The sequence below is a fragment of the Micropterus salmoides genome, unplaced genomic scaffold, assembly GCF_014851395.1.
Source record: "Micropterus salmoides isolate LMB-PRFRI ecotype aquatic unplaced genomic scaffold, ASM1485139v1 Ms_hic_scaffold_11, whole genome shotgun sequence".
NCBI lineage: Eukaryota > Metazoa > Chordata > Actinopteri > Centrarchiformes > Centrarchidae > Micropterus > Micropterus salmoides.
Genome location: NW_024040152.1, coordinates 4,028,416 through 4,043,802, shown reverse-complemented (window position 1 = coordinate 4,043,802; position 15,387 = coordinate 4,028,416). Strand labels below are relative to the sequence as shown.

Genomic DNA, 15,387 nt, shown 5'->3' with positions numbered 1-15,387 from the left:
AATCCTGTTTAGCTGACATTGTTTGATTGAACACACGGCTGGTGTGGGATTCAAACTTGTGACCTTGCATTGACAGGAGCTGCTTGGGCTTCCTGCTTACTAATTAAAATCTTTAGCAAAATGCAATTGACGGTTGAAGGAACGCTTAAAGGGCTGAGGTTGACAAAAGATACTTAACCTCAGGGCGTGGCTGACTGTGAGTTGTGATTGGCTGTTACAGGTGATGGAGGCGGAGCACACAAAAACGAAAAGCGAACTGGTGCACAAGGAGACGGCGGCCAAATATACAGCAGCAAACAGCCGCATGAAGCAGCTGGAGAAAAAACTGAAACGCACCATCAACAAGTCCAAGTAAGAGGCTCAGCCTGCTGTCACACCGCTAAAACCACATCAAGTTGAACTGCTTGTTGTTAATGTTGTGGCAGAGAGGGATATTTTGGGGTTATAAAGTCATCGTTTAATGACACTAAAGTTGTGATTTCACCAAAAACCTTTCCACATTTCCCAAGCTGACATGCTGCTTTAAACTGCAACTTTCTATTCTCCATTCAGCTGAAAGTGGTTTCTCTCTAAAGCAGTGAAACTGGTCCCCAGTCAAAACCACATCTAACTGGTCTGGTTTATTTCCAACAGCCAGGTGTTAGAGGGGAAGTCGGACAAACCTGGTGCTGTCACGAGGCGAAATCTTATCAAAGCTTTAAGAAAATGATGTGGTTGAAACGTCAGAATAAGTTTCCAGGTGACATTTTTGAAATTAAAATATGATAAATAAAAATTCCAGGAGACAGAATTTCCCTCTGCAACGTTTTTTTTTTTGCCTTTCAGTATTTCTGTAACTATGTGCACATTTTCCAAGCAAATTTAAATTCTCTGTGGTATTTTTGCACTGTATCATCTGCCATTCATCATCATCATTTGAGTTTTTGTTGGTAGTTCTGCTTTTAGTTGTTAAGGCTATTGCCGCTTATGCTAACTGCCTTGTTCCTAATTTTATATTCCAAACAAATCTGAGATAAAACATATCAATAGCGATTTTGTGGCCAGTTGCATTGTTATGTTTTGTTAAATATGAGCCTTGAACACTTTTCTTATCTGTAAGCTGCCTGCACACAGGTGGAAGCAGTCAGAGCTCAGTGTTGGTTAATGAAGAACATGACACGCATCTCAAGCAGCCTTTCTCTTGCCTTCTTCATTAACGGGCTGTCAGGACCTTCAAAGTACATTTCCCTGTTGAGTAAGAGTATGTTTAGAGTTCTGGGGTAAGTTTGTGAATTTAACCTTCAGTAAAACTTCAGTTTAAACACTGAGATACACTGTTACATAAGACCCTCCCCAACCCCCATGTCTATACCTTATTGCTCAGAGCCCGTGGAAGGCCGTGTCAGCCTCCAACTGTTACTGTTCCAGAAGCAGAAGTGAGCAGACAATGTACAGATAACTTGTTGCCAGTGATACATGAACAGTTACTGAGAAGTCTGAAAAAGTATGTGAAAGGGAACTAAAAGTATTAGTTTCTGTGTGCTGCGTGTTCCCTCCTAGATAAATCCAGAACAGATTTAGTAAACACATTTATGTCCTTACTAAACAGAATTACATTTATTTTCCCTTAATGAATTTCCTGGTATTCTTCCAGCAATGTTCATTTATGGTTTCAGAACTTTTATTCTCTCTAAAGTCAGAAACTGGTTTTTTTTATTTTTCCCTGTAATGTTACACACATACAAACCAGAGCAAACTCCTTGTCTACTTGGCAATAAAGCTGATTCTGATATTTATGACTAAATAAGCAGCAATCAAAGTTAAAAAACATATTTTTAAGGGAGTTGGACTTTCAAAAAAATTCCTAATCTGCTTAATCAGGACTGTGGGTGTTTAATCAAATTTGACTGACAGTGAAGCCGATTCAGATGTTGCTAAATCCTGATTGGTGCACTGTCACCTGTTCCCAGCTGAGCCGCGCCACTTCCAATGACAAATTTGTCATATAAAACAACCAAATGTAACTTTTAAAATAGTGTTTTTATGTCGGAAGTATCACAGTAATCAGATTGAGAACTTAAGTTCTTATTTCAAGTTTGGCTTTCTGAAACCTGATACAGCACACCTGCATTGGAGCACATGCACAATAACAGTGCAAGATGTCAAATATGGAGAAGGAAGGAAAAAAAAAAAAAAAAGTGTTACGCACATACATGTATCTAAAGATATTTGCACAAAAGTGAGCAGATAAGAAGCTGAACAGTCTTTGAGAATGTGTATGGAACCCTTAAACCGTGATGGTGACATGTTCACTCAGTTGCTTAAGTCCAAACATTAAATTAAAATGGTAAAATTTGTTGGAAAATAAATCATTAAGTTATTTGAAAAAAAAAATAATGCGATTTGATGCAGCACAGTTTGAGAAGTGACAAAGACTTTGTCACTAAGGTAACCAAACAACTCAAACTTTATCACTGCCTGACATTTAATCATGACAGTCTGACAGTCTCTACTGTAAGAAACTGGGTGAAAGGTCAAAATGAAACACTCACTGCAACTTACAGAGAGGAAGTAAATGCGCTTACTAGAGGACATTCAGGAAATACATTTACTTAAGTACAATTTTCAGATACTATTACTATTTTATGGTGTAATATGTCTACTCGCCTACATTTAAGATGTCCGGGACTTGTACATGTAAATGAACATCCTTTACATTAACGCCTTTGCCAAACGTGTTCACACAATGCTGATTAAGCCGATCACCACCAGTGTTCACAGTATACCGGAGTTGTTAAATCTGGTGTATGTGGTGACGTTACCGCGACCCAACCATTGTGACAGCAGCAACTCTGTATGGCAGAGCCTGCATGTCATAAGCACTTGTCGACAAGAGACCCTAGTTCCACACCGCACTGGTTTAAGCAAAATTTTGACTCGTGATTAATTAGAATGCATGTTTAAAACTAAAACTAAAACTGTATTTGTTATATTGTCGATTCTCTACATGTTACTTAATTTGGGGTTCTGGATAGGTTTGGGTCCAGCTCTTGTAATTAGCAGCGGTTGGTTCTGCATTTGTTTTGTTTTTTCTGGATTCTGTCTCGCTGAATTATCATCTGCCGCCTTGCTGTGCGTCTCCTCAGCAGGGTGTTAATCCGTTCTGCATCGTGCGCTCATCCGACATCACAACCCCTTTACCTCCCTCTCCTTCTCCAGGTTGCCATGGTGATGATGATGTGGATACTGCTCCTTTCTGGGTTACTCTGTAGTTTTCCCTCTGATCTAATCTTTTCCTCTCCTCCTCCTCCTCTGCAGGCCCTACTTTGAGATGAAGGCGAAGTACTATCTGCAGCTGGAGGTACGTGACGGCTGCTCGGGCTGTAATTTACTTCCCTCTCGACCCCACTGATCAAGTATTAAATACCTTAACCACAAACTCCAAGCACTCAGGATCTGTTGACTCACCACGTCAGGCTGCAGTGTTGTATGTTCCCTTTGTGTGTGTGTACATGCTGTAGGTTAGTTTGTGTGCTTCAGGCTGTAATCTGATTTGAGTTGTTTTTCTTTTCTGTGATTCGAGCACAAATTGCGGCTGTTAGCAGTGTTAGGAATAAAGAACATCTGGTTAACATCAGTCTGGAGGCTGTGCAACACAAAGTCTTATGATAACGACCCATTTTCATATCAACTTGAAGGAAACTCCTCCAGAAAACAAACACTCAAAAGGTGACTGAAAAGTTTGTCTTTGTCAGAGGATGGCACCTGTAGTCACACTGGATTTGCAACAACCAGTGTCAAAACAGATCAAAATGCACCATAATCCATTGATCCACATGTTAAATATGTTCCAAAAATTTCGTCACAAAAGATTTTGCTCCCACAAATTAGCATTTTTAGTAGGATCGCCCTCTAATGATTAGTGATTTGAATCATTGGTTCACGTTTTCAATCAATTACCTGACTTCTTTTCACTGCGTCATTCCAAGGAAGACACCATGGCAGGCTGCAAAACTTTAGGAAGCATGACCTTTTTCCATCACGGCTAAACGATCAGTGGTTTTTCTACGGCTGTTGCTGTTTAGTGTCCGTCCCACTAATTCATCGCATGTATCTGTGAACCATCATTGCAGTGACCTCTTGATCATCACTAATAAATGTCAGAAAAGTGATTAATTATTGTATTGAAGAACGACAAAATTAATAATTAATCTTAATTTAAAATGATTTAAGTTTATAAATTCGCCTTTGACATTTTGACTGTGTCGCCTGGAAAAACATCAGGGAAAAAAAAACCTAAAATGTTTCACTCTAAGGTTACATTGCTTATGCTTCATGTCCACCTCATCAAATCACTCACAGCTATCTCCAGAAAACTGTGTGAGGTGTTCATGTTCTCACTTCACATTCTTCTTCTACTATACCAGTTTTTGTGGCAAATGGCATGTAAATGGTTTTTATGAGTTAGATCTTTGTATCTAATTAACCGAACCACCGTCATCAAAACCCCAAATGAGGGAAAACCTTTTGGAAGAATGAGGTTTCATCTCTCCACTAAAGTTCAATGAGAATCTATAAAAAGGAGATTTGAAGCAGTTGGCTTTATTTAAAAGGTTTCACTCATCGGTATCTAAGAAAGTCTAATCATACTCACTACATGTTGAAGCCAGATCACAGAATGAGAATCTGTGCAGTCTGGTAGCATTATTCTCTATCTGTTGTCATGACCTTCATCATCACCCTCCTCTCCCCTCCAGAACCTGAAGAAAATCGTGGACGAGCGGCAGGCCAAGCTGTCTCAAGCCAAAGGGGATTATAAGACGGCCCTTAGGAACCTGGAGATGATTTCAGACGAGATCCATGAGCGCAGACGGAGCTCTGCCATGGGCCCCCGGGGGCGCGGCGTGGGCGCAGAGGGTGATAGTGTTTCTGGGGACGACATCTCCAGCTTTAAGTTGGAGTCGGACGAAATATCCAGTGAGTACAGTACAACATGTCTGGAAGCGAACCAGTTCTTCTTCTTCCTTCTTTTTTGTCTCTCACTTTACTGCATCAGTCTGAGGAAAAGGTTTGTTACATAAACTTAATTCATGGCAAACGGTCAAGTTTATTTATAGTGCACATTTATCATACTCCTGTACCTTCAGCACGACTCAGACGATTGTCCTGATGAGATAAAAGGCCGATTAGTAAATGTTATGCTGCTCAGCTGTGGACCTGCTGCCTCTGTAAATGTCAGGGTTAACTGGGATGAGATTTGGTCGGTTCTGTTGTCATTTACCCTCCTTCAGTGTTAAATGGGGCCAGTAGAGTAACTTTTAGAATAGCACAAACACAGTGTGTTAAGAGTGAGAGGAAAAACTGATTGGGCAAACTAATTCTTGAAGTAGAAATAGATTTTTGAAAGGGTTTCTTGTATAGCTGCTAATCCAACTATAGACTCTTAAGGAGTGAATCCTACGTCAGTTTATGTAGATGCGAAAACACAGACAGTGAGCTCTTGTCTGTTTCACTGAATTCCTGGTTTGTGATTCTTGGAAAGTCCGATAAGATCCAATTTGTTCATGTTCGACTTCAGAGAAAACAAAAAAAACTGCAGGACGGCCGACAGATTAAAAACAGAATTGAGTTTAAATTTGATTTACTTCAGACATGCAGAGGGGCGAGACTGTCTGACGGACTTTCACTCAAACACATGCCCTACCCAGCCCTCACTCTAAACTTAAGCTAAACCTCTACCAACATAAGTCTTAAACCTTAAACAGCCCTCTAATGTCAAAAGCAGAAAAAGTGTCCTCTTTTTTTGCTGCCTAATATACGGTGGGTGAGAGATCGACACACTACAACTGCAGAAAGAAAGAAACTGTTGAAATGTGTCCTCTGCATCACGTTGGCCTCGACTCCAAAATAGACCTGCCGTTACTGTGGTAACCACAGAGCAGTGGAGGCATCGCAAAGCAGACACTGTGATAACAAGTTAACCTCTGTAAAGGAATAAAGTGTTGCTATGGCTGAATATAACCACAGACACTGATGAAGCGTTTGGGTATTTTGATTTGTGTCGGGGGAAATGAAACGCCGCCGCTGGGAGTGATGTGACGGTTTAAAGTCCTCAGATCTATTTATATCTCCGTTTGCACATACTCACATTTTTTTTCTTCTCCACATCTTTCCCTCCTTTTTCGATTCTGTATCCTCACCTTCACCATCTTCCTTTCACTCTCATCCTTCCTTTCTCATCACTCTTTGGTCTTTCACATTTTGCCCTCCTCTCCCCTTGTTTTCTTTCTTGCTCTTTCTTCTCTTTCTCTCTTTCTGTCTTTTTCCATCCTTCCTTCCTCTTCCTGCAGTGGCGTCCGTGTGTTTCGACGACGAGCCTTGTGGCGGCGGCAGCAGCGTCATGTCAGAGGAAGACTCAGAGACTCACTCCACCTGCAGCCTTGGTTCGTCTCCCAGCAGCCCTCAGGAGCTCCTGTCGCCTTGCCCCTTCACCAGCTCCTCCTCCTCCTCCTGCACGTCCTCCTCTGCCTCTCCGTCACCGACTCCCTCCTCCTCCTCCTCCCCGGCTCCTCTGTCCAGGCCCAGCAGTCTGGACCTTCCCAGCACCGTGTCGCTGTCAGACTTCGGCCTCATCTCGCCGGTGCTCGGGCCTCGCAGCGAATGCAGCGGAGCTTCCTCACCAGAGTGCGACCTGGAGAGAGGTGTGTGATGGTGATTCTGTTTCTGTTCTGTTTGTTTTGGTGTTATAAATCTTGATTTAGGAAATAAGTTTAAATGCAGCAGGACTACAGTGAATTTTCCCCGGCCTAAAAAGTTTAAAATATTAAAATTGATCTTACAGTGTTGCAGATACGGTTGGATGAAAACAAACCTTTTCTTCTGTTTACATAAATATAAATAACCGCATCAAAGTGAAATAGTGTTCTCGTATTTTAGAACAGATTGCTACAGGTTTAACTGTTTGAAACTAGATAAACATCACTAAAAAGGGATAAAATACTGTACAAAATCATTCATAAGTACGTTACACTGAAGGTCAAAACATTTCCGTACAACATATGCTCTCAGTTACCAGTTTATTAGGTAAACCTAGTGAAAACTGATGGCACATAATTCCTGCTGATGGTCTGTTTCTACATATACTTGGACTGTCGGTCCAACAAAACACATTTTAAGACATCACTTTGGGCTTTGCAAAATTATAAAGGATCTATTTCACTATTTGATTAAATATTTTATAGATTAAACGATTCATTGATTGAGATTGAGAAAATAATCTGCTCAACAATTTAAATAATTGCCCTAATGTATTGTACATGCAGAAAAATATATGTAGAAAAAGGAAAGAGATGGTGGGGTGTTGAGTGCATGTGAGAGCTTCTCACCATCAGGTCCATTTGTGTGCAGCACGTGCTGTTACACAGGAGAGAGAGACAAACAAAAGAAAGACATGGGGAAGTGAGATGGATGATGTTTGAGAATCTATTCTGGGTAAGACGTACGATCTCCTGCTTACCTGCTCGACTCACACCTGCTCCGCCACAGGAGCCTATTAGTCAAAGTGACAGCGAGCCGGGTGCCTCACCTGCAGAGACGAAACACAGTTCCCCACACTTCAGTGGGCACTGATCGGTGATCTGTTGGTTTAAAAAAAAAACACATCTACATTCAAACTGGAACCAAAGAGCTAACAGGCATTTTGAGGCTGTTACGGACGTTGGTCTTCGAAGGTTTAAAATCAAGTCTATATATATATACTTTATAAAATAAACGTGTAATACATTTTCTTGATAACCATCCTTTTAATTTGACTTGTGACCAAGATTTATACTCACTGGGACATTTTACAGTTGACAAGATGTTTTTTTCAACAAAATGTATTGCTACTGACTCAATTTCAATGTGAAGAAGGTTTAAAATATAGTCACATTATGTAAATGCTGTTGAAACAATGGTTATGTACCAGAGATATCTAAAAAAGCAGCATTTAGCCCAGTTATTTTGTTTATGTCCTACCATCAAAGTTTTGAAAGACGTAGTTTGAGGCATTTCTGACTTCTCTAAAACAAAGGAATATTTGTATGTATCTGAGCCCATTAAAGCTTAAAAACTATGTCTTGAATAATTAATGCCAATCATGCTCATGAAAAAAAAAACACATTAACCATTCACTGACCTTCTCCTGGGCTGCAGGTGACCGTGCAGAAGGTGCAGAGGGGGATCTTGACAACGCTCCAGCCGCCACCAACACCACCACCACGACCACCACCAACAACAACAGCAGCTCCACTTCCAGCACCAAGAAGAGCTTCAGCCTGGAAGCACGCTTCAGCTTTCTGAACCTGCGCCGCCCGCGTCCTGAAACCGCCAAAAACACAGGCTGCTCCCAGAAGGCGGAGGCCGGGCAGACTGTGGTCTTGGTCAAAGGAGTTTGAGGACCAAAAAGAGAATTTGTTGGAGAGACTTTGGCTCTGCCTTGACCCATCCTCACCCAGCCTCTCTGATACTGCAGTTACCTGCCACAACTGCACTCATTTCCAAACTGTGGTCAAAGAGAGACTTTGAATGTCATAGTTGGTGTATACAAAGTGTGGTTACTCCATTTCCTTTATGAAGGACATTGCACCTTTTGGACTCATGCCTGAGATATAGAGAGCACTGCTATGTGTTGGTGTAGGGTGATAAAAGGAAGGTTGAAATGTGTCGTTTTCCACTAAAAGCTGAAAATGCTTCTGTCACAAAAGCAGAAGAACGCCAGCTGCCTGCATTCAACCTTTGACTTGGGGATCATCTTAAAATGACTTGGGGATCATTTTATCTATTTAATACTTGTTCATCAAAATAACATTTATTATGCTGTAAACCATGCACAGGTGATGTTCTGCTTACTTCAACAGTTAAGGAAATTAAAGTCACGTGTGGAGATGTACTAAATAACTAGTCTCTTTACCTTCTGACATACGCTCCTGTATTCGATAAATGACTGTTGTATTTTCTGTAAGTTCGGTGAGTAAAGAGTTTAGGTTTAGGCACATGGACGTTCCAAATGTTGAAAATCCATTTATATTCCACAGAAGTTAATTAAACTAAGCTTGAACTCTTTTAGCATAGTTTTTGCAACCGAGATGATTGTTTTAAATTAACATCTTTCTGGTGCACATCCAGCAAAGTTACTGATATTTAAAGACAAAAAGTGTCCTTTCAATGCTATAGCCATCGCATTGCAGATAAAAGTATACATAGCTGCGTGTGATAACTTCATACTAAGCTCAAGTGTTTCACTGCCCTCTGTGGTTTAAAGCGAGACAATGTAACGTTAGAAAGAAGACATTAACGTCTCTCTTAAAATAAAAAGTGAAATTCTTAATAAAACACTGGTTGAATTCAATACAGATATTTTGCTGCTACAGCTGTACTTTGTCTGTTATGACGAGTTGCTTAAGGTGGCGTTCACTGACTTTCCAGTTATGTTTTATTCTGTCACAAATACACATTTCAGTGGAGTAAACGCACCAGGGAATTGAATGTGATGACATCATGGCCGCTGTTCAGCAAAGGCTACATTGGCTCGTTTTACAGCCTCGAGTTTGTTGCACCTGCAACCACACCCAGCAGTGATGTCATAGTGTACTGACATACCCTACAGTACACGTCTACATCACCGCGAGGTCAGCAAAACCAGGGTATCCAGCTGCAGATAAGTTGTTCTTTGGGTCGTAAAGGTGCATTTTTAGCAAAAACAAAGACAAGCTGGTTGCTTCAGTTTAAAAATGTTATTTATGTTTCTCACATTGGAATAAATTCTAATTATTTTTTTCATGGTTGTAAACTGTAAATTTAATTCTCATGTACTGGTGATTGTATTATTAATGTAACAGCAAAATTCTTTCTTTCCCCAACGGACTGCTGTTACACTCTTTACCATTACAATTATACAATATAAAACTGCTGAAATAGCATTTAATGTTTAAAGCGTATTTGCCAAGCTGTATAATTAACTGGTGACAATTTAAAACAATCTTTTTGGCAAAAACATGGCCAAGGGTGAAAATTGTAGCTCCATTGTAAGCCCAGGCACAATCTCCATCTAACTGAACAACCTTAGAACTGAAGTGTAAAACTGGATGACCGTTACAGATCAAAGAAATGTCTTCGGACACTGAGACCGTATGTTCAACCACTCCTCCTCATGGTGCGTCCCCCGGGGCTCCTACATTTTCCTACAAAGTCCTTGCACCTAAAAGCAATTGGCAATCTTGAAAGACAAAGCAATACGGAAACTCAAAGCTGATGATACCCAGAGCAACTTTTAGAGCAATGGTGCTGGGCAATGTTGGCGTCAATGGTAATGAGCAAAAATTACTACCGCAATAACATGTTAAACCTGTTAATCTGTTCAAAACATAGTAAGACTTGCCACTAGCAAGATTGCTCAAAAAGTTGCCCCATGTTTCATCAGCTCAGCTCTCGGACTTTACGCTACATCCTGTGATGGTAACAAAGTAAATCCAGGAGTTTTTGGACATGAAATAACAAAGAATGCAGTTTTCTGAATGTGAATAGAAAATCAGATGGTCGTTGAAGATTTTTACATGCCACATTATGAGAGAAGTTGCTGGTTGCTTCAGACTTTTAGTATTACTCGGTGAAACCCTTAAACAACTGGCTAGGAGGTATTTAATTTGTTTAAGTGATAAATAATCTTAGGTTTCTTTAAGGAGCAAAAGGAATAAAGCGGGACATATTAGGATGTTCCCTTATATTTGTAAATTATGCGCTTAAATTAGAAAAAATTCCCTCAAAGTGCCCCAAAAAAAAATAAAAAATATATATATACACACACACACACACACACACACACACACACACACACACACACACACACACACACACTACTTTTATGTCAATAAATACCATCAAAAGGCCCAAACCAAACCAACATGTGTTAGTCTGTCTCTCTTGCTGACTTCCTGACCGGGGCTCTCCGCTCTAAGCCTGTTGGTTCCTACGGAATATGTAAATCTTTTAAAACAGGTAACAAATATATAGTTTCATCAAAAAGAAAATAAAAACTTGGCTACTCACTGTTTTTACCAAATGTTACTCAAACAGAAGGAGTTATCCTCATTCATTCAATTTGTTCTTTTTCTTTTGACAATTGCTAAAGACTTCTTGGTTTTGGCTGCTACTGTAAACACAATGTTGTGTTAAAACTCAGCTGCAAGGTTCTGGATTGGTGACAAAGTTTTGCTGCTGTCTAGAAGAGAGCAGGGAAGGGCCAAATGAAGTCATTTGAGAGCACAATTTTTTACAAATTATTCATTTAAAAGGGATATGTGTAATTGAATCCATTCATTAAGCTATAAGGTGCAGAAGTTGTTGACTGGGAAAAAATGGAAGAAGATTTTACATCTCAGAGCATTCTAGTAACATTTTTTAGGAAAGAAAGGTGGTAAACAAACGGCAGCCTTTTGCTTCCTGCTTTCTTTCTTAAGTCTATGTACTATGTGAACAAAATGTAATATCTGTGTATTTCAGTATATTTGTGTCACTTTGTGATGTGGAATTTAGGATATAAACCGCTGACCAGCTTCCCTCTCATAGCTGTGTGCGCACAGTGGGTGTTCAATCCTCTGCATCATCTCTCAGCAGCTAATGTGCCGGTTTTTCAGATTAAGAGTAAAATAAACTGATGTTCACTTCATTGTCGTCCAAGTTCATTTGAAGTTTACTAGTTTGGTTTCAACAGAAAGATGTGGCACATACTCTTAAATAGCTTTATCTTCAGAGACTGAGGTCATAATTTTAATTTCAGTGTGACACAAGAGTACCTCACTCTAAGAAACACTGTTCTTTGAAAATACGCCTGGTGTTTTGCTCAGTGATTCAGACCTTTAAAAGGCAATCTGATTTTGGAATTGAATTAATATCAACTAGTATCTGGCACATCTTTAGAGAAGCTTTAAACAGTCCAAATGGTCATCACATTTTACCAATAAAGAAGAGAGCACCAACACAAAGAGACCTTCTTGGAAATACGACACAAACACATCTTGAAGAGCTAACATAACAGTGAGCCTTTAACTGCTGGTGCACTGAAGCTGAAGCTGAATCTATCTGATAAACTTTGAAGCAGGAATGCCCTAAAGGCTGTTTATATTCTATATTATTCTTATTATATGATCAATAAATCTCATTAAAAAGGAATGCATCAATTTGCTCCAGTTTGAGTAACATTTGCTAAAAACTACAGTGCTATTGAAGAGGGGTAACGCTCTGTGAGCGAGCGAGCTTGACGTGTCTCAATAAGTTAGCTCACTCGCTAACAGGACAGTAAGGTGTAATCTGTTATTTCAGAAGACTCACTGATATGATACTTCCAGAACAAAGGTCACAGATTATTTAAAAGAAATATTTTTCCTATTGACTGTCTCATAACAGTTGCAAATCATCTTTTGTGGAGCACTTTATACAAGACATTAAAGTTCATAAAAGCTATGATAGCTTCCTTCATTTTGTACTCTCTGGCTCTCCGTCCCCTCACAGGAACTGGACTTTAGTGCATTGTTGGCTTTAGTCTTAACAGGGGATTAATAAAAAAAATATTGCATGTCAGCCTTATCCTTTAAAGGTAACGCTACATTTGTTTTTATGAAAGGTGAACCTCCTGTTGCAACGATGAAGCTCAGTGGGTTTTACAAAGACGATCAGAGCCAGGCCAGTTATTGTTACCTCTTTTGTCTAAAGATCATAGACCAGAGGTCACTAATTGGTGGGCCGCGGTCCAGACCTGGACCCAGCCACCGTCCTCTCCAGACCCGGAGTTACAGCCGATTAATTATTGAGAATTATTATCTCATGACGGAGCGTTTCCATTTTAACCCGTGCAGCTTTTTTAGCATTTACCGTACTGGTTTAGATGACCAGGAAACTCACAGACCAACTGCATGTGTTCCAATCGTCTCCTGTGATTCTGCTCAGCCAATCAAATCTCTGCATTCCGATAAGCATTGCGAGTCGAGTCCACGAGTGAGAGGAGACAAAAGACTTCACATGGCTTTTAACCAAGAATGTACAGATTCTTACATGTAAATTCTTCCCACGGGCAGAATATCTCATATCTCTCTAATCCTAGGGAAGCGGTACCTATAATAAGGGAATGAAAGAGAATAGAAGGTATTAAAGCTGTTTATTTGTTAAGGTGTTTTGAGTGTTTATTATAATATTGGTTGAGACAACATTTCAATCACTTCAAGTTACACTTTTTATTTTATTTTGTCTGAAATTAAGCACTTAAGAAAGTAGCACATTTAACAAACTTTTTTTTAAATTTTTTTTTTAAATGTGCCTTTAGTTTACTTACATTTAGAATGTATTAATAGAGTAGTAATTATTTATTATCCCTCCAGTTTGTGGTGAAAACTGACAGTAATTATTATTGAAATATTTGATTTTACAGTCAGTTGTTGACTCAAAACACATACTGATACAACTATACGTTATGGCACTGAATGATAACGCAAGTTATCCGGACCTTTGCTTCAGAAAAGTTTCTCTAACTAGACTTCTCTGAGTTTTAATTGAATACCTTTGTCATAGACCTTTTCTAATGTATCTCTGATTAGATTAGATGTAGCTGTCTCTGCTGTTACTGACCTACATTATGGATTATTTAGAAAAGCCTCTTTATATTTACCAATTTATAGGCATGTAAACCCCTACAGTGAGCTTTAATACAAATTAGTTGAAGATTGAAGAAGTCATGGCGTTAATCACTGAAAAAAACGTTATGTATTAATATATGCTCAGTGCCAAGGAGTCAGACATTAAGAACAGTTCAGTTCTCAGCTATAATGAGCAAATTATTATTAATTTAAAGGACCGCAGTTGTGCTGCAGTCACAACGAACATCAAAGTTTCTCCACATTCTTTCAAATTTAAGTTAATTTGTTATTTACTTCTTAAGAAAAGTATGAAATTTGTACAATTTATTACGTTAGCAAAATCATTAAGTTTCCAGACTTATTAAAGGACTATTTCTGCTTCACAGATGTGAAGATGTGCTTGAGGTTTCTGCCTGTTAAAAGGGAGTTTGTCGTTGTTGCTGTCGCCACGTGGTAGGAAATGCTGGGTCTAATAAATAATATTATATCTGAACCTGCTCTATAGGACAAGTACCCCAAGATAACTGCTGTTATGATTTGGCACTATAAAAATGAAACTAAATTGAATTTCCCAAGTCGTCATTTTGGCCACATGTGCCTTGTGACAGCAGATTAGCGGTGGCTGCATGTTTTTTCTAAGACACATGCTTCTAACAGCCCACTCAGCTCTTTTTTTTTATCTTGACAGTGTTGACAGAGAGGAATATAAGCCTGTGTCAAGCAGACAACCAATGATCTTTTTAGCCTGTTTGAACAACATTCTGCAAATGATATGAATTATTTGAGCCTTAACAGCTCATGACAACTTTAGGAGGTGTGTTTTGGTGTTAGTAGCCACTGCGACTGGAGCAGATGTTTCTCTCCTGGCATGGGTTTAGTGTGTAAATAAGGAAATACTTTTGCTGCTATGAATTATGGGGTTACATGTGTAATATGGGAGCCAGAAGTTGCTGTGCAAATTCCTACGTGTGTCTGTGTTTAGTTTATTACTGTACTGTACATGTACTTTATTAAAAAAAACTAATAGCTTCATGCTTGTGGTTTGAACTTGGTTGTGAAATAAACATTATGAGAGCTGTCAACCACGTTACCTTTCTTTTTCTTTTCTCACAGATGTCGACGCCAGTCACAATCTTGTGTGACATCTAAAAAGGATTCCTATACTATGTAGTGAATATACATACAGAATAGAACAAAACGGGTGAATGCCACAAAGATCTGCAGCTTACCACACTGAGTTTTCAGGCTGAGATGCTGAAGAAAGCATGGCAGGCTGTCTTTGCTGCATCAGATCTCTTCACACCTCCTTCTGTTTTGAGCATTTAATAAAATGAAAAAAGGGATGTTATTAAGATTTTACTGTCCAGCATTTCAGAGAAACCATCATCAAAGGGACTTAACGTGGAATTTAATATTTATATCAGGGACGGGCCAGAATTACTTTCTCACAAACATAGTATACAAACTTCTACTTCGCTTTAGCACAATGGATATTTGTTGTCACTGTGGCCAGAAATGTAAAGAAGGTAAGTTTCTGTGTTCACTTATAGTGTTTTAATGTACAATAATCTATCATACTATACAGGCGATGTTACCAGTCTTGCTATGCAGCAATCCCAGAAATTAATATTAGCCATTGTTGACTTCAGAAGCTCGATGTACAAAATCTGATGAATGTTGCTAGCTCTATCAAAACAAAAGCCCCCTTCTGCTTCCCAATAAAGAAAAGCGCAAAGACCAAATC

The 15,387-nt window shown here is 39.3% G+C and overlaps 1 protein-coding gene across 1 annotated transcript in view; it reads left to right on the top strand.

Moving 5' to 3' along the window:
• Nucleotides 1-10,798, top strand: part of sh3bp5b (SH3-domain binding protein 5b (BTK-associated)) — a 34,908-nt gene extending 24,110 nt beyond the window's left edge. Inside the window, exons 5-9 of the mRNA XM_038710492.1 lie at nt 221-351; nt 3,298-3,340; nt 4,737-4,956; nt 6,330-6,680; nt 8,173-10,798. Coding sequence (XP_038566420.1) covers nt 221-351; nt 3,298-3,340; nt 4,737-4,956; nt 6,330-6,680; nt 8,173-8,414 — 987 coding nt within the window. The 3' untranslated portion in view covers nt 8,415-10,798. The remainder of the gene's footprint in view (nt 1-220; nt 352-3,297; nt 3,341-4,736; nt 4,957-6,329; nt 6,681-8,172) is intronic.
• The last annotated feature ends 4,589 nt before the right edge of the window (nt 10,799-15,387 follow it).